This window comes from Protopterus annectens, chromosome 2.part1 (genome assembly GCF_019279795.1).
Source record: "Protopterus annectens isolate FY-2018-M chromosome 2.part1, PAN1.0, whole genome shotgun sequence".
Lineage (NCBI taxonomy): Eukaryota > Metazoa > Chordata > Ceratodontiformes > Protopteridae > Protopterus > Protopterus annectens.
In genome coordinates, this window is record NC_056729.1 from 1,024,599,251 (window position 1) to 1,024,623,169 (window position 23,919).

A 23,919-nucleotide genomic window follows, 5' to 3' on the forward strand; every position below is an offset into this window, starting at 1 on the left:
CTTGTGTATCTATAAAATGGTTTCCTATTATGCTCACTATATTTACATAAATTTTCTTAAAAAAATTCTTGATTTAATCTCACACTATTAATCTGCCCACCTTTCAGTTTTTAAAGTCATAGTTTGATCTTATTTTTACCCTTTTTGTCTCTCACCTTAATCAAGTATCCTGTTCTTATGGAAATATAGTTTCCTGACATCCTAACAGAGAAAGAGGTTGGCGAAAAATTGGGATTGTCAAAGAGATAAAGAAAGTAGACAAGAGTATAAGGAGATGAGGTGCATGGCAAAGAGAGGGGTGGCGAAGGCCAAGGATAAGGCGTATGAAGAGTTGTATAAAAGGTTGGACACTAAGGAGGGAGAAAAAGGACCTGTACCAATTGGCTAGACAGAGGGACCGAGCTAGTAAAGATGTGCAGCAGGTAAGGGTGATAAAGGATAATGAGGGAAACGTACTCACAAGCAAGGAGAGTGTGTTGAGGAGATGGAAAGAGTACTTTGAGGGGTTGATGAATGAAGAGAATAAGAGGGAGAGAAGGTTGGATGATGTGGGGATAATGAATCATGAAGTGCAATGGGATTAGCAAGGAGGAAGTAAGGATAGCTATGAAGAGGATGAAGAATGGAAAGGCTGTTGGTCCAGATGACATACCTGTGGAAGCATGGAGGTGTTTAGGTGAAATGGCAATGGAGTTTTTAACTAGATTGTTTAATGAAATCTTGGAAAATGACAGGATGCCTGAGGAATGGAGGAAAAAGTGTTTTGGTACCAAGTTTTAAGAATAAGGGTGATGTGCAGAGCTGTAGTAACTACAGAGGGATTAAACTGATCAGTCACAGCATGAAGTTATGGGAAAGAGTAGTGGAAGTTAGGTTAAGAAGGGAGGTGATGATTAGTGATCAGCAGTATGGTTTCATGCCAGGAAAGAGCACTACAGAGGTGATGTTTGCTCTGAGAGTGTTGATGGAGAAGTACAGAGAAGGTCAGAAGGAGTTGCATTATGTCTTTGTGGATTTAGAGAAAGCATATGACAGGGTGCCTAGAGAGGAGTTGTGGTATTGTATGAGGAAGTCGGGAGTGTCAGAGAAGTATGTAAGAGTGGTACAGAAAATGTACGAGGGTAGTGCAACAGCGGTAAGGTCTGTGGTGGGAGTGACGGATGCGTTTAAGGTGGAGGTGGGATTACATCAAGGATCAGCTCTGAGCCCTTTCTTATTGGCAATGGTGATGGGCAGGTTGACAGACGAGACCAGATAGGAGTCCCCGTGGACTATGATGTTTGCAGATGACATTGTGATCTGTAGTGAGAGTAGGGAACAGGTGGAGGAGACCCTGGAGAGGTGGAGATATGCTCTAGAGAGAAGAGGAATGAAGGTCAGCAGGACTAACAATATATGTGTGTGAATGAGAGGGAGGATAGAGGGATGGTGAGGATGCAGGGAGTAGAGGTGGCGAAGGTGGATGAGTTTAAGTACTTGGGATCAACAGTTCAGAGTAATGGTGAGTGTGGAAGAGAGGTGAAGAAGAGAGTACAGGCAGGATGGAGTGGGTGGAGAAAAGTGTCAGGAGTGATTTGTGACAGACATGTACCAGTAAGAGTGAAAGGGAAGGTCTACAAGTGGGTTGTGAGACCAGCTATGTTATATGGGTTAGAGACAGTGGCACTGACAAAAAGGCAGGAGTCAAAGCTTGACATGGCAGAGTTGAAGATGTTAAGATTTGCACTGGGTGCGATGAGGATGGACAGGATTAGGAATAAGTATATTAGAGGCTCATCCCAGGTTGGAAGGTTTGGAGACAAAGCCAGAGAGACAAGATTACATTGGTTTGGACATCTGCTGAGGAGGGATTCAGAGTATATTGGGAAAAAGATGCTAAGGATGAAGCTGCTAGGTAACAGGAAAAGAGGGAGGCCTAAGATAAGGTTTATGGATGTGGTGAGAGAGGACATGCAGGTGGTTGGTGTGACAGAGCAAGATGCAGAGGACAGGAAGAAATGGAAACAGTTGATCTGCTGTGGCAACCCCTAACGGGAGCAGCCGAAAGAAGAAGTCTCCTGACGTTGTTAGCCTAGATATTGATGTTAAACATTTTTTTTTTTTTGCATTCAAACAATTTCTATTTCCAAACTTCCCATATTCCTTGTGTAGGTTTTTCCACTTTACGCACCACTCCAATTAGTTTTACATAGTGACTGTTTTGCTTCCATATTATCAGTTATTAATTTTCAATGCATTGGTCTAGATTTCAGTTTGGAAGAATCATCTAGCAAGAAATTAACCTTTATAACCCCATGATCACTGCACATCAACAATGTTAAGACTTGACATGAAGTAACCATAATTTCTTTAGAAGCACAAACAATGTCTAATATGTTCCGTTCCAGGGTAGGATTTTTTACAATCTGAAGGAATTGTTTTTACTGAACATAAGTTGTAAATGTGGACATCTTTTCCTTTAGCTGACCAAATTCAAACATCTAAGAGGTATACAGTAAAAGTAGCCGATATCAAGCTGTGTGTGAAAAAAGCAAAGTATGGTTATTAGATCACAGTAAGAGACTCAATACGGCTTGTCAGGGAAGAGCACTGTATGTGTTAAGAGTAACAATTTGGAATACATCACTGTTGCCATTATTTATTTCAGTTTGACTGCAATCAAACATAAGAACAGCACACAATCAGAAAATTAGCTATCTTTGAAAGCAGGACTATAGTAATTTTTGTGAAAGCAACTGAAAGATGAACTGGCTTATCAGGGGTAGTGTGTGTGTGTGTGTGTGTGTGTGTGTGTGTGTGTGTGTGTGTGTGTGTGTGCGTGCGCGCTCGCTTACGTGCCTCTGTGAAAGAAACTGAAATAAATTGCTAACACCAGAATTTTGCTCAATTTTTATAGTCACAGGCACACACAGTAGTTATTTTTGGGTTTGGGAGTTTATGTACCAAAAAAACATTCACAACACAGTTACCAGAAGAAAACAAGAAAAATGTGATAAAATCCAGCACCGGCAGAGAATGGTTGACTTCTTTATTCTAAAAAAGGAAATAAAAACCACAATGATGAGCACTTTCATCTTGACCACAAGACTTCATTAAAGTCTGGTAATTGGGAATTTGTGTGTTTATGAAAATGACCTATAAGAGTTGCCCTTTGCCACAGTAAAATAATCATTGACATTACCAGAGGTTGTTTGTTAGGCATAATCTGTCTGTTCATATCTTTTGTGTGTGGACAATTTTTTTGACTTCTTTACTATCAAAAGAGGTGTATCCAATCAGAACAGGCATATTCTACTGAGACAGTCTGGATGTAAAAGGAAATTAAACTTGTTTTTGTGAAAATATATTAATACAATGAAGAGAAACCCCATATTTTGTAAGCTTATTAAAATAATTTCACAGCTTTCTTTTTTAATGTGTTTTTAAATTAATGTCACAAACAAAGGTCACAATAAACATGTACATCTTCCTTTTTCTGATACAGACCTATATGTACACTCATAAATACATTATTTTATAAAATGACTAAAAGCACAACATAATTGTCTCTAAAAGAACATACCAAAGTTCAAAGGACAAAAAAACAAACAATTCAAGTGCAACTTGGACAACTGGATGGGAAACCGGAAATCCTAGTCTAGCACCTATGTCTCTAATGGACGCAGGTAACCTGTAAATGGTTCATCATCCAGGCCCATGCTTACACTTATCAAGGGTATCAGAACTTGTCAGAGATTTGGGATGCATGGCTAGGCTTAAAAAGGCTGTTCTGGTCATTAGCCTAGTAAACACCTATGAACCTATAAATAAATAAATGAATACAAATACTTCAGCTCAATGTGAAATGGCACTCAGAAATTCAATGTGTAGGTGTTCTGTTACCTCTGTATCTAAAAAGCTCAACCTGAGGACAATTTACTGTTGAATATACAGACATGATGTCCACAGAACACAAGCACAGACATAACATCAAATAAACAGGCATCACCAACAGACCAGTATGACCATTAAAATATTCCAGGTTATGAAGTTGAATCTCACACTGGACTGCATTCAGAAAGGTTACTGTGAGATATAAGCCTGGTGGTACACATCACAGTAACTATTTCTGAATAACAGACAGCCCTACCATGGTGGTGTACCACTTTGTGGCACAGCTCTGTTGTGGGCTGTCTCTGCTACAAATATTAATTAGGCATTGCAGGGAAAGCAGCCTATGCTAAATAGCCTTGTAACACCCCTCTTCTCAAAATGCTTGCTGTAAGGCATTTATGCAGCATTAAATTTACCTCAGCCTCCCGTGTTAGTGAACATGGCCAAAAACTCACATTCACCCAATCATGTTAAGGGATAAGTGCCAAGAAGTTTAGAGGATAGGTAGTGTTGATTAGGATGTGTGTGTGTGTGTGTGTGTGTGTGTGTGTGTGTGTGTGTGTGTGTGTGTGTGTGTGTGTGTGTGTGTGTGTGTATACAAAAGTGCAACTGGTGTGAGGTGTGTGAATGCGTGTGTCTGGAAAGTCACAGTGTGGGGGGTAGTTAGGGGGTTGGCAGGTACAGGTGTGTGTGTGTGTGTGTGTGGCTGCAGTCCATGACAACAATCATTTGAGGGGGGGTATTATCATACCCTCACACTTCCACAGGCTAACAAACAAATCCTGCAGCATTATGTGTTGCCTTAAAAATCATGGGGTGGGAGTAAACACTAGACACCAGGCATAGCTGTTGATATCATGCCTTAAAGGCAAGTAAAAAAATAATAACACAAACCTTTTTCAGCACAAAAGATGTGGGATAACAGGAACACTAAACACCAAGGATAACTAAAGGCACTTAAAGAACAAAACAAAGTTTGGCAGCATGAAAGACATGGAGCAGGAGGAAACACTAGACAGTGTGGATAAAGTACAGTCGTACAAGTAAATTTACCATGACAGTAGATGTTCGAGTGGATCAATGCTGAAGTAGCCTTACCTATATAGGATACTGGCCAGCCAGCTTCCAAAGCTCAAGGGCACTTTCCACATGTCCTTGTTAGCCTGAGCTAGGCAGGACAAAAGCAACAGTTAGGGTGTCAAGCTGTTTTGATTCCTGCTGCTGAACAGAGCTCTTCTTGCAAGCTTTTGAGGATCAGTGGTTGGCTAGTGTTTCTCTATTGCTGGGCAGATAAATTCTCTTACAAAAAAATTCCACTTTTAATTTTATGACTAAAACAGTAATTCAGTTGAAAGAACAGTTTGGTTTTGCTATGATTTAACTTTTTTTGGACTGTCATGCGACATTTCTGTCAGTTGAACTGTAATTCTTTTATTACTGGCAGCTGAAGTGGCTTTGTCAAACTACCATGTGGTTCTTTTCTGATACTGTTGCATCTTCTAGCAGGACATTAACATAGGCCTCATTTCAAGCAGTTGTCTAAGACAGATGTTACAAAACAGCCACACTGTTATCTATGCCATCAAGCCTAGTGGGACCTTGGGACTCTATGCCAGTTGTCCTCTCGGTGTCCTTTCGCTTGAGTGTGATTCTCCATGTTTTAGGTGAGATGTTAATGGACAATCTGGATGATACTTTAGCAGGCCTACACAAGACAGAGTAGTCTTGGAGATTTTTGCCCTCCATATGATGGTCTTCTGACTGAACCTTACACAACTGGGGTAAGGGGTAATGCTATGCTCTGAGGCAAAACAGAATAATACTATGAAAATCTCAGTGGAGAATTTGTTTATTACAACCTAAAACCTGATAACTAGCAACCTACAAAAACAGCAGCAATAACTGGCAACCTCAAACCACTACAAAGTAATCAAACAAAGCAACAAAATTAGACATTTCCCCAACAGAGTACTTATCTGTACTCTGGGAGCCAAGCCAAAGTGATGGATTAATGAAATTAGGTAGTTATATTAACTATGGATATTCCTTTCTCAAAATGCTGCAAGAAATGGCTAAATATGGCATGGATGGATGTCCTTCTTAGACAATAGGAGTCCTAATGCCCAGGTGGGAGAGCCTCCACCTGGCTGTATGTTTTAGACATTGGGATGGATGCGTTAGCAGAAGTCCCAAGAGTCAGCGCTATTGCAGCAGTTAATGGTATAAAAAGCATTTACAATTAAAGCTTTTACTTCTGTATAGCACAAAGTTAACTGGAACAATCAGCTAACTTTACTAACACTGCAGTCAGAGCTGTGTGTTTTCAAATTCTTCCCCGAGATGCTGAAACTTATTTTCTTCAAACTTTTTATGTATCCATTTTTCTAATGTTATGTCTCTCCAAGATTTTTTTTTTGTAATGTGCCTCTATTTATCAAGTTTTTTTTTTTTCTTAAGAGAAGATTCTAATCTTCCAGCTCTTGTCATCTTGTTAAAATTCTGAATGATAAATAACACAATAGTCTGATTCACAGGATGCCCCTAACAAAATAAATCATTTTTGAGGACAACCCTTGGTCGTCGTCCCTTTGGTGTCCACATTTAACATTTTTGTAACAACTTACATTGATATGACACTAGCTGATGTCAATAACTTAGAGGTGTTAAAATGTATAGCACTCTAATTAATAGAACTCATCTACTAACAAACAAAAAGCTTTACATTAACAAATTACCAAAATTGTAACTAATGGTCAATAGTTTCAAAAGGAGCATAATGAAAGAATAGTTGAGTAGGAACTTACCATAACCATATACATCCTTCTCTTCCATGTTGCAGTATTCATAACCTTAAGGAATTGCATTTAGCACCGGACATCCGGCCAGTATACCAAAGTCTTAGAAACGGGGGTAAGTGTGACGTTGCATGCTGGGTCCATAAACTGACATAGGCTATATATGTGACGTCTGCACATACCCAACTTAGAACTGGCTACCGCACAGAGAGAGACCCCAGGAGCAGGATGACAGAAAAAGCATAAACCTCCCAGACCCACAAAATCAGTACCTGTGGAAAAAAAAACACAGGTAATAATATGGCCAAAAAGGGAGTAGTTGGGTGATATTTAATACTGCAACATGGAAGAGAAGGACATCTATGGTTACGGTAAGTTCTTACACAACTATTCTATGTCCTTCTATTCTCATGTTGCAGTATTCATAACCTTAGGGAGAGTACCACAGCTCTCTAGGAAGTAACATGGGAGGTAGGTTGGGGAGCAGAGTCTGAGAGACCCTGCAGGATAGACCTAAGTAAACCCTGTTCTGGCCCTAGAGATTAAATCCAATTTGTATTGCTTGGTAAAGGTATGTACAGAAGACCAAGTTGGAGCCTCTAGAATAGAAGTGTAATCAACGCCTTTGAAGAAAGCTGCTGAAGAGGAAGCTGCTCTGGTGAAATGGACCTTGACAGATTAACTCACCTGCTTTCCATGAAAGGAATAGCAAAAGGCAATAGCCTTAGAAATCCAAGAAGCAAGTGTGTGTTTTGACACTGCCTTGCCAAGGGCTTTAGAATTAAGAGAGACAAATAGTTGGTCAGACTGTCTGAAGGATTTTGTCTTGTCTAAGCAGAACCTCAGTTGCCTATGAACATCCAAGGAATGCAAAGTCCTTTCTGAGGAGTTCTGTGGCTATGGGAAAAAAAGACAGGTAAATTAATGGTCTGGTTTAATAAACTTTCATTAACTACTTTAGGCATGAAAGAAGGGTTAGCACTGAGACGAGCCCTATCTTTATGAAAAACAAGACGGAGGAGAAGCCATAAGGACTTGGATCTCAGAGACCCTCCTGGCAGAACTAAGGGCCACTAGCAAGACTGTTTTCCAAGTACAGAATGTAAGAGAGGACGAATTGGCTGGGTCAAAAGGGGCCAAATGTAAGCTTTTTCAGCACAAAGTTAAGGTTCCAAGGAAGAGGGATACGCTTACGAGGAGGCCTTATGTGAAGGACCCCTTTCAGAAACAGCTCGACAACCAACCTGGAAGCTAGAGGTGGTGTCAAGGGAAGGCAAGCAGAAATAGCAGAGAGGTGCACTTTCACTGAGGAATAAGTCAGCCCTGAATGTAGTAACTCACACAGGTAAGAAAAGACCACTGGAACAGAAACTTGAAATGGGTTCTGCTTTTCTCTTGCGGCACCAACGGGAGAAACTTTTCCATTTTAATAAATAGTTTCTCCTGGTACTTGGTTTCCTGGCCTCCTGCAGGACATTGAGTACGTCCTCTGAATATAGGTGCCTAAAGGGGATTAGAACTATATCACCCACACTGTCAGCTTGAGATTGAGAAGGTGGGGACAACATCCCAGGCTGCGTTTTACATGAACTTCAGAATGAACTGGCTCCCCACTTAAGCACCATGTTTAATAATAGCCTTGCATCAGGCTTTGTGTCACTGAATGCACACAGCAACAGTTATCCCACTCCACAAAGGGGGAGCCACCACTGATCTCGGGAACTATCGACCTATTAGCCTGACGAGCCTGGTCTGCAAGGCCATGGAACGTATCATCATGGAACTCAAACAAAGACATTGGTAACCTCCAAACTCTGGATCCCACCCAGTTCAGGTTTGTGAAAGGCAGGTCATGCCTCCTGAACCTGATCGACTTCTTTGAGGCAGTCACCAAAGCCGTGGATGAGGGTAAGGTGGTTCACACAGCCTATCTTGACCTCGACAAGGCTTTCGACACCATTCCCCATTCTGGAATTGCAGCATAACTCACTAAACTAGGTATAAATCCCTGTGTCACAAGATGGGTTGCCAACTGGCTCACTGACAGAACCCATACTGTAAAAGTTGCAGACTCTAAATCTGACCTCAAAACAGTGACAAGTGGAGAACCACAGGGTTCCGTCCTGGGACCTCTCCTGTTTGGTATCTACTTTTCTGAAGTACAGGCTAACACAGAAGGCCTCCGGCTAACGAAGTTCGCAGATGACTGCAAACTAGGAGCCATAGTCAAGTCCCCAAATGATGTGGACATCCTACAGAAGGGCCTCACTGAGACAGATGCCTGGTGTCAGAGCCATGGCCTCAAGCTCAATGCCAAAAAGTGCAGTGTCATCCCCTTTGGTAAAAACTCTGTACCCATGAACTATCACATAGGCAGCAATCTACTTAACACCGAATGCGTGATAAGGGACCTTGGGACCCAGGTGGACAGTAATCTCTCCTTTGATAGTCACATCGCCACAGTAGTCAGGAAGTCCTTCTACGTGGCACACCTCATCATAAAAGGGTTCTCATCCAGGAAAAAAAGAGGTCATTGTCCCCCTCTACTCGTCACTCAGACCCATTATAGAGTACAATGCCCCTTTTGGAATGTACCTCAAGACATCTGCAGCAGCTGGAAAGGCCAGAGAAGTACCTCACAAAGAGGATTACTGGCCTCAAACAAATGCCCTACACTGACCGCCTCAAAAAACTCCAGCTTTACTCCGTAGCATATTGCCTACTCCCAGGTGATCTCTGCCTAACACATAAACTATTTCAAACCCAGAGCTACACCTACAGAAATCCCAATCCCTCCGAGCTACACGCTCTAGGGACCTAAACCTCGTCACCACAATAAACAGGACAAGCTGGAGGGATAGATTCCTGTCCCAGAGACTTCCTATTCTCTGGAAACAAGCTACCCATCTATGTCAAGCAAAGTTCTTCATTAGCACTCTTCAAGAAAAATCTTGATGAGTGGATGGGAAATAGGAAATACACCCAGGGATTACTTCTTTGTCTCTGCTCGACAGTGGCACAGGAAAATAACTTTCTTGGGTGGCGTAAGCTATGGAACCTTGCTGGCTAGGCTTACGTAGGCCCTTGGGCCAATAGCCTAGTACCTACCTATGAACCTATGAATAAGGGACTCCCTGTCTTGTGTGAGTAGGTTGAAGCTGTGAGGTAACCTGTGGTAATTGCCCTGAGTTAGAAGGTAAAGTAGGGGAAACCAATACTGTCTTGGCTAGAAGGGAGTCACCAGTAGGATTTTTGGTTTGTCCTGTATTTTCAGGAGGACTTTGTGAATCAAAGGAAATGGAGGGAAGGCATAAAGGAAAATTCCCTCCCATGAAAAGGAAAATATTTCCACACTCCAGGTTTTTGGATGGGGAAGCCTTGTGCAAAAGAGGGGCATTTGTCTGTTCTGGGAGGAGGCAAACAGATCTGTCTGAGGAACACCCCACCTGTGAATTAGATCCAGAAACACCTCCCTGTAAAGCATCCATTCGTGGGAGGGTGTTAAAGTTCTGCTCAGACTGTCTGCTGTCCCATTGTCTTCTGATAAAATGTAAACTGCCTGCAAGTCAATATGTTGCGATGCTGCCAAGGATCAGATTTGAATAGCAAGACTGCAGAGAAGGTAAGACTTTGCTCCTCCCTGTTTGTTTATATACCACAGAACTGTCATGTTGTCTGTAATGACCTTCAGGGTGCCTTGCAGAAGGATCTCTTGAAAGGCCTGTATTGTCAAGGAAAGTGCCCTTAGCTCTTTTAGGTTGATGTGATCATTCCTTTCTTGAATGGACCACTCCCCCTGCACGTTGTGCTGGGTGTTGGCATTGTGTAGGATAGTCCCCCAACCTAGAGCTGATGCGTCTGTGTGAAGATGCTATTTGGGTGGAGGGGTCTGCAAGTGTACCCGCTGACTGAGGGTAATGGTAGCATTCCACCAGGAGAACTCCCTTTTTAAACAGGGAAGAAGAGTACATTTTTTCCCCAAGTGATAAGTGTGATGGTTGAAAGAATTTCTAAAGACCCACTGAAACTTCCTCATGTGCATACTGGCTAGAGGGATCATGGGAATCAAGTTAGCCATGTATCCTAGGATTCTGAGAAACTCCCTGGCTGATATGGTTGGTAGAGGTAGCAGGGAGTGGAAGAAATGAGTAAGAAATTCCACTTTCTGGGCAGGGACAAAGACTGACATCAAGTTTGCCCTTATCCTGCACCCTAGAAAAACAAGATCTTTGGAAAGAGCCATTTGAGACTTTAGACAATTCGCAGTGAAGCCTAGGCTCTGCAAAAACTTACAAACCATGTCCAAGTGTTGGGACAGGGTGAGAGAATCTTGGTGCAGAATAAGGGGGTTGTCCAAGTAAGGATAAATTTGTATGCCCTGCAATCTGCAATGTGCAATGCCTGGGGCTAGACACTTTGTGAATACTCCTGGGGCTGTGGAGAGCCCAAAGGGTAAGGCAGAGAACTGAAAGTGTGATGAACACACTGAGAAATGTAAACATTTCCTGTAAGTGTGATGAAAAGGGATATAAAGGTAAGCATCCCTCAGATCCAGGGAGGCCATGAAGGCTTGCTGAGGAATAAGGGGAAGAAGGTGCTGTAATGTGAGCATTTTGAAGGTAGGCACCTTGAGGAAGAGACTGACGTGGGATTTATGGGTCTCCAAGGACCATCTTTTCTTGGAACTAAAAACATCCTGGAATAAAACCCCTTGGCTAACTGATCCTAGTGCACTTGTTCTATAGCTCTCTGAGAGAGGAGTTGGCTCAGGATAGTGGAAAAAAGTGAAAGCTGATTGGGTGGGGGTTGAGGAACTCCCTGGAAGGGTGGAATTGCCCAAGTCATGAAGTATCCCCTCTCGATGATGGAGAGCATCCACTTATCTGTGGTGATTTTCTGCTAGGAGGGTAGGGAAAGGGTTAAGTGTAGAGATAGGGAGGTGGAAGGGGTAAGGGAAGAGAGTCACAATGGAGGAGCTCTATCTGGGTCTGTCTGCCTCCGAAAAGGAGAAGGTGTGGGGGTGGTAGAAGATCTAGGAGCAGATCATTTCCTAGGATGTCTCCGCCCCCTGGACTGAGTTGCAGAGGGATGAGAGGACTGCCTCTTGACAAAGTCAGGCTTTTGAGGGTAATTTCTATGGAAGCTGGGAACAGGTGAAACCAATAAATGTTTACGATTTTGTAAGTCTTTACCTTTTTCCTGCAGAGACTTAAGTAGCTCTGCAGAGGCAGCTCCTAAGAGGGCCAAGTTGTCCAAAGGGGCATCTAACAACATCCAAAGGTAAAGGCTGAAGTCTCAACCATGAAAACCTCCTTAACAGAGAACCAGAAGCAGTAGACTAAACGTGGACAGAAGGGTACTCCCTTGGGCCTTAGCTGGTGAGTCTGGAACCTCCAACAGAAGAGTAGAGGCCATGTGTCTCTGATAATTAATAGCTCTAATGGCCAGGGTGGAAGAAGTGTATATTTTCTTCCCCAACCTGTCCATAAATTTACTGTCTTTATCAGTAGGGAAAAAGGAAGTGGAAGGTAGTTGCCTCGAGGACTTACCAGCTGACAGTGGAATGACTACAGGGTCTGCTGAAGGGTTCTTAAAAATATACTGCTCCTTTGCAGACACTTTATAAAAATCTATCTGGTATCTTAGAAGCAGGAGGCTGTGGCTCTAGGTTCTGACAGGCAGCAGAAAAAGCTGAGGGGGAAAAAAGTGGGACTGTAGATGGTGAGGGCTGCTCCATCTGCAAGAGTTCAAAGTATCTCTTTATAGCCTCAGAAACATTTAAGAGCTTCCACTTGAAATGTTGCCTAAGCAGGGAAATGATTTCGCCAAAGGAGAAATCTTCTCCAGGGGAGTCAGGAGTGAGAGACTCTTCTTCTTCTGGAGTTGCGAAATCCTTAGGGAATTCAATCTGAGAGCAGTAAGTTAAAGACTCATCTGAGGAGGAAGACTCTTCCTCAGATAGTACCTGTGGAACAACTGGTAGGCCTGACTGGGGAATCTGGGTCTGCAGAACCTGAATGGCCTTGAACAGAGTCTGGGAAGAGGTCTCCCAGGGTGGAGTAGAGTCTTTTGTGCTGTGTTTTTCCTTCTGTGTTCTTTTTAAAGAAGTCGAAGGAGCAGTAGTAGGCCTGGGTGCTGATGTTAGGTGGATGGCAAGACAATAGTAGGCCCCTCCGAAGCCACAAGCCGTGGTTCTGCTCACCATCAGGCTCTGATGTTTGCAAAGCTTCAGCGGACGTACTCTGGGTGTCTGCTAAACTGGCTTCTGTTTCAGTTCCCAGTTGCAGCGAAATACCTGCCGTCCAGAGTGATCCTGGGCTGACACTCACCTCAAGAATCTCACCAGACACCCGAGGCACAGCTTGGCGTCGGGCCTAACTTTCTTGGCCTTCTTCCTAGGCGGCTCCTCGGAGGTGCCCGCTCCACCTTCCATTCTGGACACCAAAAGTCAGAGACACCGATTCTCTAAATAAAGATTTTAGGCTGCCAGATGACTTCTAAGGGTTTTGAGAACAAGATTGGCAAATGTTGTAGGACTTGTAATCGTGACTAGTTCCTAGACCAAATAAGCACCGCTCATGTGTGTCCTTATGTGGAATGTGTCTTCCACAAGCACACTTTCCCTTTCTAGATGACATGTACATCTGAAAAAAGCAAAGAAACAAAAAACGTCCCACAAGAGTACTTATCTCAGTGCAGACAGACGGAAAACAATCATCGAACACGGGTGGCTGAAGTCTAACAAACGCCGGATTTTGAGACTGGTGATCGGACGTCTGAAACACACTGCGGCAGAAAAGTTCTGAGTTGGGTACATGCAGACGTCAAAGATATAGCCTACATCAGTTTATGGCCTCTGCATGCAACGTCGCACATACCCGTTTCTAAGACTTTGGCATACTGGCCGGATGTCCGGTGCTGCAGGCAGCAACTCCCTAAGGTTATGAATACTTCAACATGAGAACAGAAGAAAATCTGGAGTGATGCATCTTTTAATGATAACAGCACTTAAATAGCCACTGACACACAGCATCTCAATACCGTAAGATTGCCAAATTCCGGTAATAACGGCCACAAAGGTACAAAACGCACTCTCCAAAGCTAAGAATACAGCATCCATGGGACCAGATGACATCCCAGGCTGTGTACTACATGAACTACAATATGAACTGGCACCTCACCTAAGTGTCATGTTTAATCATAGCCTCACCTCAGGTTTCGTGCCCACCGAGTGGCGCACAGCTACAGTTATCCCACTCCACAAGGGGGGATCCACCTTGGATCCCAGAAACTACTGTCCCATCAGTCTGACAAGCCTTATCTGCAAGGCCATGGAGCGTATTATCATGGAACTTATAAACAAAGACATTGGGTACCTTCAAACACTGGACCCCACCCAGTTTGGGTTCGTGAAGGGCCGATCTTGTCTCCTGAACCTGATTAACTTCTTTGAATCAGTCTCCAGAGCCATGGACAAGGGTAAGGTGGTCCACACAGCCTATCTAGACCTTGCCAAGGCCTTTGACACCATCCCCCACTCTGGAATCATAGATAAACTTACTAAGCTGGGCATTAATCCCTACGTCACCCAATGGGTTGCTAACTGGCTTACTGAACTCACACTGTAAAAGTAACCGACTCCAAATCCAGCTCCAGACAAGTGGAGTACCTCAGGGTTCAGTCCTGGGACCTCTCTTGTTTGGCATCTACTTCTCTGAAGTACAGGCCAACACTAAGGGACTCTGGCTAACAAAGTTCGCAGATGACTGCAAACTGGGAGCCTTTATTGAATCCCCAAATGATGTGGATACATAACAAAAAGGCCTTACAGAAACAGATGCTTGGTGCCAGAGCCATGGGCTCAAGCTCAATGCCAAGAAATGTATAGTTATCCCCTTTGGGAAAAAACATGTATCCGTGAATTACCATATAGGTGACAGTACACTAAACACTGAAAGTGTGATAAGAGACTTGGGGACACAGGTGGACAGTGGTCTCACCTTCGATAACCACATTGCCACAACAGTCAGGCAAACTTTATTTTTGGCACACCTCATCACTCAGGGCTTTTCATCCAGAAAAAAGGAGGTCATTGTCCCACTGTACTCATCCCTCATTAGACTAATTATAGAATACAACGCCCCATTTGGTATGTACCTCTCAAGACATCTGCAACAACTGGAAAGGCCGCAGAAATACCTCACTAAAAGAATCACAGGATTAAAGCAGATGCCCTACGCTGACCGCCTTAAAAAACTCCAGCTATACTCTGGCGCATATCGTCTACTCAGAGACGATCTCTGCTTAACATACAAGGCCATGTCAAACCCAGAGCTGTTGGACATGCTACACTTAAAGAAATCCCAATCCCTCAGAGCCACACGCTCCAGGGATCTAAACCTTGTCATCACAATAAACAAAACATGCTGGAGGGATAGGTTCCTGACCCAGAGACTCCCCAGACTCTGGAATAGATTGCCCATACATGTCAATCAGAGTGCCTCTTTGGCCCTCTTCAAAAGGAACCTTGACGACTGGATGGGAGAAAGGAAATTCACCCCGGGGATCACGTCAGTCGCCCTGCTAGACAGGGGTCCAGGGAAGTAAATAGTGTGGGAAGAAATAGCCAAGGAATTGTTATGGCCAGGCTTGTATAGGCCCTAGGGCAGATAGCCTAGTACCAACCTATGAACTTATAAGGTGCCCACTCATGCAGAGGCATACTACTGCTTGGAACACTGCATGAAGGACAACAAAGAAGTAAATAAGTAAGAATTTGTTAAGTGATGTAATACATCTCCCTGAGTTAAGGTCAGTTTTATGTTCAACAATACACGATAGAGGCTCAAGAAACACCTAAAAACTGTAAAAATGCAATGACCGGCAGATACAGTGACTTGCAGAATATGCAGTAGGTAGGGAAATTGACAAAAACAAGTGTGTTAGTGTCCTTATGTGCCACATGTGCATGCTTCTTCATTTCACTTGAATTGTTCGCATAGGCACTTCATAAGGAAGACACTGAAAAGGTTAAATTCTGTGGTATATAATAGTGCCCAGTTATTTTCACTCCAAGGCAAATGACATTTGTTCTCTGGCTCAAGTCTCTCTACCTTCTGTTTAAAGAGTTTTATCATTTTTGTACATTTCTGATTCATGTCTCAATTTGGTTTGGTCCCCTGCTTGGTGAACTATTTCAAGACTACAGCAATATATAATTACAGATCTTGGAAAGGGTTAGGTGAAACAAAACACCAGTAGGATCAGTTAATTTCAAGCACCAAATGGGATAACTGGCTAGGCTTAAAATGGCCCAAAAGGGCAGTTAGCCAAGTACTTGCCTATGTATTTTTAACTTAACTAGCCAGCTGTCTACTGCAGGTAGGACAGATATGACCAATGCTAGAAAATCAGAAAAGTCATAACATGCCAAGTGACAGATTTATCAGGACTTACCTCCCTTATGTCTTCATTGCCTTCTTTGATATTCTCTGTTGTGCCCACTACTAGTTGATGGATATTGTCGATTTCTGTCTCCTGTTGGACAGCAGCACACAGTTAATCTATGCAAACTATTGGCATAAGAAACTAACCACCACATAATGATGACAAAAATCAGTTATGCTACGCAGAGGAAATGTATGTTTTAGAAACTGCCAAATACGAAATCACTAATGCTGCTTTGTCAAAAGACATTATGAACCCTGAATCATATTTGTTAATAAAATCAGACACTGAGAATGAACATTTTTCTTTACATATGCATAAAAAGACATTGCATTCTTCTCTTGTCATATCTGACTTGCACAAGCTTAGGTTAGCACAATAAAATGGACAAATTAACAAATTTGTATAAAACTGTTCCAAGTACATTAGCTTTTGCAAACTCATCACAATAAAACAGGTAGTTTAATTACCAAGTCATAGTATATTTTCTGAATGGCTGAACAATTTTCTTTACTGTGGACATATGTTTAGTAGTACAAAATCTCATTCAAGGGATTCTAAAGTTCAGACTACAGGGCACAAGTACAGTTCCAACTGTACACTTCAATATGTGCTGTAAAATATAAAGATACACAGCGATTGCTGTCACTGAACTCATTAAATGGCTAAGATGCTGTACTGCAGTTTCTTAACTAGAGATTAGTATATGTCAACTATTACAAATCTGTAATACAAAAAAGAAAAAAAGGCACAGCTATAGAACTGAAGCGCATCCGGGCAAGAATATTCACTATAAAGGCAGACTTTCAAGAAAGATGTCACTGCAGCAGTAAATCACAACACACAAACATCTATTCACCAGCTTAGCTGTGATTCACAACTAATTTTTCTCAGCAGTTCTCTGATATTACAGAGCGCCTTTTACACCAGCATGTGGAACACTATTACCATATTCTCCTCCCCGGACACTGCTGTCAGCAGCTATAAAGTGTTGTTTGACACACTCCAAGACAGACTTGAGCAGTGCTGCGTGCATTAAGTTCTGTGATCTGTACTCTGCATACTTAGATAGGAGTTCTGTGTGTGTGTGTGTGTGTGTGTGTGTGTGTGTGTGTGTGTGTGTGCTGTTGTTTGACATCACAGAGAGGATTTTACACCAGCATGTGGGACATTGCTATCTTGTCCTCAACAGACACTGGCGACGTCATCAGCTATATCACATTTTGGATATGCAGTACTCCCATCAAGGCAGGGTCAGAGACTGGCCTGGGGGCCAGGCAGAGGTCACATCACCTTATACAATAAAGTTTACAGTGACATGCTTTTAATCTATCTACATAGATCATGGCATAGTGTGTAGGCCCTGAGTTACCCTGCTGAGAAAGCCTAGTGTTCTCTCCAGCTGCTACATGCATCTGGTGAGGTACATGTAAAAAAGAGCATTATACTCTTAGTGCTGCAATGTGGCTTGACTACAATGCTGTCATACAATCCTAACATGTCAATATGATGGCGTGACTTATGATGTGCCAACAGATGCTTTCAGTAGCAGTTTGGAGACTTGGTGGTCAAAGCTCAGATTGCTATCTAAATGTGTACCCAGTGCTTAGATCACTGGGTTTCTGCATACCAGGACTGTAATGCTGTGATTAACATGGACCTCCATTACAAGCACACATTCCTGCATTTATCTGAAGATCATGAGCCTTTGTCACCATTCAGTTGTGTGTGTTAACTCCTCCTGTACTATGTTATCACCAATGGTGGACTCAATGATTGCACAAAACATGTAAGAAACCGAAACTTGGTAAGCCAAAGATGATCTACTTTACCTTGAACTGTAGAGAAATACAGTTCAAACAGTGAAGGGCCAAGAACAGATCCCTGTGATGTTGAAAATGGTGACAAGTTGTACTAGTACAGGTTGATTCACCAACTGTCACATGATGTGTTCCGTCAGTGAGCCAATTGTTTAACCATCAACTAAAGTAAGGCTTATCCAAAAACCAAGTATGTGACCCTCCAGTGGCAATAAAACGAAAAGCAGAGATTTGAAGGAACTTCAAATAAAGAGCATTCATAAAATATAATAAAGTTTATTCCAACGAGTAAGCGCTTTCGCCAAAGGCTTCTTCAGACTCTTAAAACAATGGATAAAACTGTGTGAAACATTTTAAAAAAGATCCATAAGTTTTCTATTGGATAGTACAACTTGATTTGTCACATGTTATCCTGTCTTAAAAAGACAGAAACTGAGAAAGGTTAACATCAATGAATGCAACATTCTTTTAAAGGGAAAGTTTCCATCAAAACAAACATACAGAGACCAGAGTGTCCATGCTAATAACTACATACACCCTGAAGCATTTTAAAATGTATAGATCGTAGTGCTCGATCATATACCATTGCTACATTCATTGGAAAACTGTTACTCAATACATTAACAATCCAAACATTCTTTCCATGATGTTATAAATATTAAAATCAAAAGATAAACAACGTTCATCATTGCGTCTCAATGTGTGGCGACTGTGCTAAAATATAAATGGTTGTGTTCCCAAAGCATCTTTACATATACTAAATGTATCACTTAAAATAATGAAAACGCTGAACAAAAAGTGTGAGCGTACCTTACAATAATACAACATAGCGAATATAATGTACTTCGTGATGTCCTTCACCAAGGAGTCAGATCAAATCGTGGCTGTGAAAGGCTAATCTCCGAAATTAAAAGATGCACGAGTTGGAACCTTTTATATTCCAAATAAAAATAACTGTTTGTAAGGTGCAAGAAGCCATTGCTGCAGGAAATGTGTATGCCATACGTGCAACCTAACTTCATGCGCAATGTTAATTCAACGTACAGCAAGCACGTCATAAGCGTCTATGTAAAAAAACAAAAAACGGTATTTAAACTTCCAAGAAGTAAAGTCGATCCTATACTTATGCTGTATTACGTACAAAATAAGCAGTATACATACGCACTGTTATGTCCTTAAAAACAAATATCGGTCACAAAATGTGACAAATTAAAGCAATAAAACAAGTGCAAACTGGTTGGTAGACTTATTAAAACATTCGCAAAGAATGACAGGTAATGCAATATTAATGAAAAGATAAAAATAGATGAATAGTGGGATGGTGAACATATAAGCAGTGACATTTTAAAACTTAGATATAGTTCGAAAATAGCACATATACAGTATTATCTAAATGTCAAGATCCAGAGATGTAATAATAGCTTAAAACTGGCTCAAAAAAAGGGCACACATATACGATAATTCATAAATGTAGAACTCCAGTGATATTAGGATCCCTAACTAGGAAAGCAAGCAGCTAATTCCATATAAATTGTGTGTACATATAGTTGGGTGTTAAGTATACATCAATATGCATTGGATGATCTATGGAAACTGTAATAAGAATGACAATCCACATCAGTACTAAACCTGTGCCTGTTAATATACATGTCAAACCTAACTAATGATGTATATGATAGAGTACCTTAAATAATTTTAATTCCAACATCGTGTTTGCAAGATTAATTCATGTTCCAATATACAAAATATATACGTGTGTATATACAAACCTACATATGTATACACATATATAGTCACACATATATGCATATAAAGCTGTATCCATGAACCGTTAATATGTGGGTGGGAAATCGTACTGATATATGAAGCTTGGGCTCTGAGGTAATGTTATGACAAAAGTATATAGTAACTCCAAAAGTCCATCAGTTCCTGGTAATTGAAACTAAGGACAACTATTCATGGCTATATTGTTCAGAACACTAATACTGTAAAACTTGTTTAAAATTAATTACATACAGTCTGCATAGATTAGCCTTAACTCTGATTTATTTTAAGGGTTAATAAAACATCAAAACATGGATTGAATTTCTTTACTACACTATTTGGATAAAAGTGCAGACTGTATGTAATTAATTTTAAACAAGTTTTACAGTATTAGTGTTCTGAACAATATAGCCATGAATAGTTGTCCTTAGTTTCAATTACCAGGAACTGATGGACTTTTGGAGTTACTATATACTTTTGTCATAACATTACCTCAGAGCCCAAGCTTCATATATCAGTACGATTTCCCACCCACATATTAACGGTTCATGGATACAGCTTTATATGCATATATGTGTGACTATATATGTGTATACATATGTAGGTTTGTATATACACACGTATATATTTTGTATATTGGAACATGAATTAATCTTGCAAACACGATGTTGGAATTAAAATTATTTAAGGTACTCTTTCCTATACATCATCAGTTAGGTTTGATATGTATATTATCAGGCACAGGTCTACTACTGGTGCGGATTGTCATTCTTATTACAGTTTCCATAGATCATCCAATGCATATTGATGTATACTTAACACCCAACTATATGTACACACAATTTATATGGAATTAGCTGCTTGCTTTCCTAGTTAGGGATCCTAATATCACTGGAGTTCTACATTTATGAATTATCGTATATGTGTGCCCTTTTTTTGAGCCAGTTTTAAGCTATTATTACATCTCTGGATCTTGACATTTAGATAATACTGTATATGTGCTATTTTCGAACTATATCTAAGTTTTAAAATGTCACTGCTTATATGTTCACCATCCCACTATTCATCTATTTTTATCTTTTTATCAATATTGCATTACCAGTCATTCTTTTTTGAATGTTTTAATAAGTCTACCAACCAGTTTGCACTTGTTTTATTGCTTTAACTTGTCACAATTTGTGACCGATATTTGTTTTTAAGGACATAACAGTGCGTATGTATACTGCTTATTTTGTACGTAATACAGCATAAGTATAGGATCGACTTTACTTCTTGGAAGTTTAAATACCGTTTTTTGTTTTTTTACATAGACGCTTATGACGTGCTTGCTGTACGTTGAATTAACATTGCGCATGAAGTTAGGTTGCACGTATGGCATACACATTTCCTGCAGCAATGGCTTCTTGCAAAACAGTTACGTATTTTATTTGGAATATAAAGGTGGGTCCAACTCGTGCATCTTTTAATTTCGAGATTAGCCTTTCACAGCCACGATTTGATCTGACTCTTGGTGAAGGACATCACGGGTACATTATATTCGCTATGTTGTATTATTGTAAGGTACGCTCACACTTTTTGTTCAGCGTTTTCATTATTTTAAGTGATACATTTAGTATATGTAAAGATGCTTTGGGAACACAACCATTTATATTTTAGCACAGTCGCCACACATTGAGACGCAATGATGAACGTTGTTTATCTTTTGATTTTAATATTTATAACATCATGGAAAGAATGTTTGGATTGTTAATGTATTGAGTAACAGTTTTCCAATGAATGTAGCAATGGTATATGATCGAGCACTACGATCTATACATTTTAAAATGCTTCAGGGTGTATGTAGTTATTAGCATGGACACTCTGGTCTCTGTATGTTTGTTTTGATGGAAACTTTCCCTTTAAAAGAATGTTGCATTCATTGATGTTAACCTTTCTCAGTTTCTGTCTTTTTAAGACAGGATAACATGTGACAAATCAAGTTGTACTATCCAATAGAAAACTTATGGATCTTTTTTAAAATGTTTCACACAGTTTTATCCATTGTTTTAAGAGTCTGAAGAAGCCTTTGGCGAAAGCGCTTACTCGTTGGAATAAACTTTATTATATTTTATGAATGCTCTTTATTTGAAGTTCCTTCAAATCTCTGCTTTTCGTTTTATTGCCACTGGAGGGTCACATACTTGGTTTTTGGATTACTCTTATGTTCACGTGAGTCTCCTGCCTCAACTGACAGCAGTACTGCATTTGGCTTTTTGTGTTAAAGTAAGGCTTAATCTCCACCTTGGGGATTTTGTCAATGATACCTGTGTGTGTGACTGTGTCAAAATCCTAGTGCAGATCACAACAGGCAGTATGCACTGTCTTACCTTACTCCAGGCCTATCACACGGAATCAATGTGCTGTGACATCACAGATCACCTGTGGCGTGACCAAGCGCAAACATCTGCCTGATACAGTGGAATACACAGTTCAACACACCATCCACATGGCCTATGTTCCCATACAAGGGTGTACATCAACATGCATCCACCTGCGTTGGGGGGACAGCACCTGATGCATGCATGTATAGAGACATCCTGACTCTCCTCGACTGTGAGGTACACCAATATGTCATCATGGACTTCATCTACATGAATACTAGTAATATTCCAGGTGTATGCAACAGACCTGTGGGAGCTGTTAGTGCTACATCAGGTCTGTTACATCTGATAGATGTACGAGGTCATCAAGGGCATGCATGATGACAACAATATCATCTTCTGGAGTTTGAACAGGTGAAGGCAATTGACAAAAAGTCACACAGTGGTATTCAAATCAGCACTGTCACATATGTCCAGAAACAGGTATATCAGCAAATGGTTAGACCAGGGTATTACATATGTGGCATCGCACCATGTTGAATTGTGCGATGTGACATGTATCTTCATTCCAGTGATCAGGTCAGTACATCAGGGGTGTCTGCTAAGCCTTTGCATGCTCCTTAGTTAAGTAATGGACATCACAGATGACATACACATACTGTGTCCAAACAGCTGCCTGAAGGACTACAGCTTGTGGGCAATCATTGACTACAATTGTGATATTAGTATAATACATACAGTATCCAATACATACCAGAGACTGCTGCCACACTTATGACACCACCTGCCTTGACAAGACACATGGAAGGATATGTTGCATCAGGAAACAGACAACACCTAAGTATAATGTGGACATCACACCAATAGATGTGACCTGTTTCCTGCATAGAGGGTAAGTGGTACATCCATACCTCTCAACCTCTTACAGCAGGAAATCTGGACAAAACCATTAATAAAAGTGGGATAGAGGCCCAAAACAGGGACAATTTTTTAAATACTGCTCCTACAAATTTAGAAAGTTGATAGAATAGTAGGTTTTGCATTACCAAGAATTTTCTGAAGGGTATGAAGTCTGAAACTCAAACATATGTCACTATTTTCTAACGTCAGTCTTTAATGATGTGTTACTAGTTTGCCAGAAAACCACAATTTACAGACCAAAAATATGAGGCACAAATCTGGATATTCTGCGAACATCTGTACAGTTGAGAGGTATGGGTACATCTACCAGCATCAAACCTCTGAAATGTCCAGATTTTTGCAGACTGTCCGGATATTTGCCCTCATATTTTCGGTCTGTCCCACTTAAAATCTGTGATTTTGCAGTAAATCACTAAGAACTGAGGTCACTAAATAGTGACATAAATTTGAGTTTCAAGCTTCATAGCCTTCAGAAAATGCATACTAACACAAACCTTGCTATTACAGCAACTTTCTAAGTTTGTAAGGTCAATATTTAAAATCTGTCACTATTTTTGTGTCTTTGTCCACCCATTATTTTAGACTTTGTCCTGATTTCTTGCGTGAAGAAGTTGTGAGGTATGACCAGCATGTGGTCACAGTGCTGACTCTTCCATTGAATGTAACACAAGTAACTGGGTATGTGAAGGTCATGCAGATCAGATGGCATACTAACATCATAGTTCCCAGCCTTCATCACACCAATAACTGAGTTACAATGCACCCTTCTCCATGGCTTATTGTCCATACTTGAGTATTCTTTCTGTGAAATATACATGACTGTCTGAAGGTGCAGAACACCAATCAAGTTGTTACACCAGATGCTTGCATGCTACCTGTTCGCCTTATGCATACACTGCATACACTGGTGTTTGACAACATTAATAGCATGTATATCAT

At 41.0% G+C, this 23,919-nt stretch overlaps 1 protein-coding gene across 1 annotated transcript in view; it reads right to left on the reverse strand.

The window, feature by feature from the left end:
- Positions 1 to 23,919, reverse strand: part of STX18 (syntaxin 18) — a 1,377,880-nt gene that overhangs the window by 120,952 nt on the left and 1,233,009 nt on the right. The window contains exon 10 of the mRNA XM_044062606.1: positions 16,125 to 16,205. Coding sequence (XP_043918541.1) covers positions 16,125 to 16,205 — 81 coding nt within the window. The remainder of the gene's footprint in view (positions 1 to 16,124; positions 16,206 to 23,919) is intronic.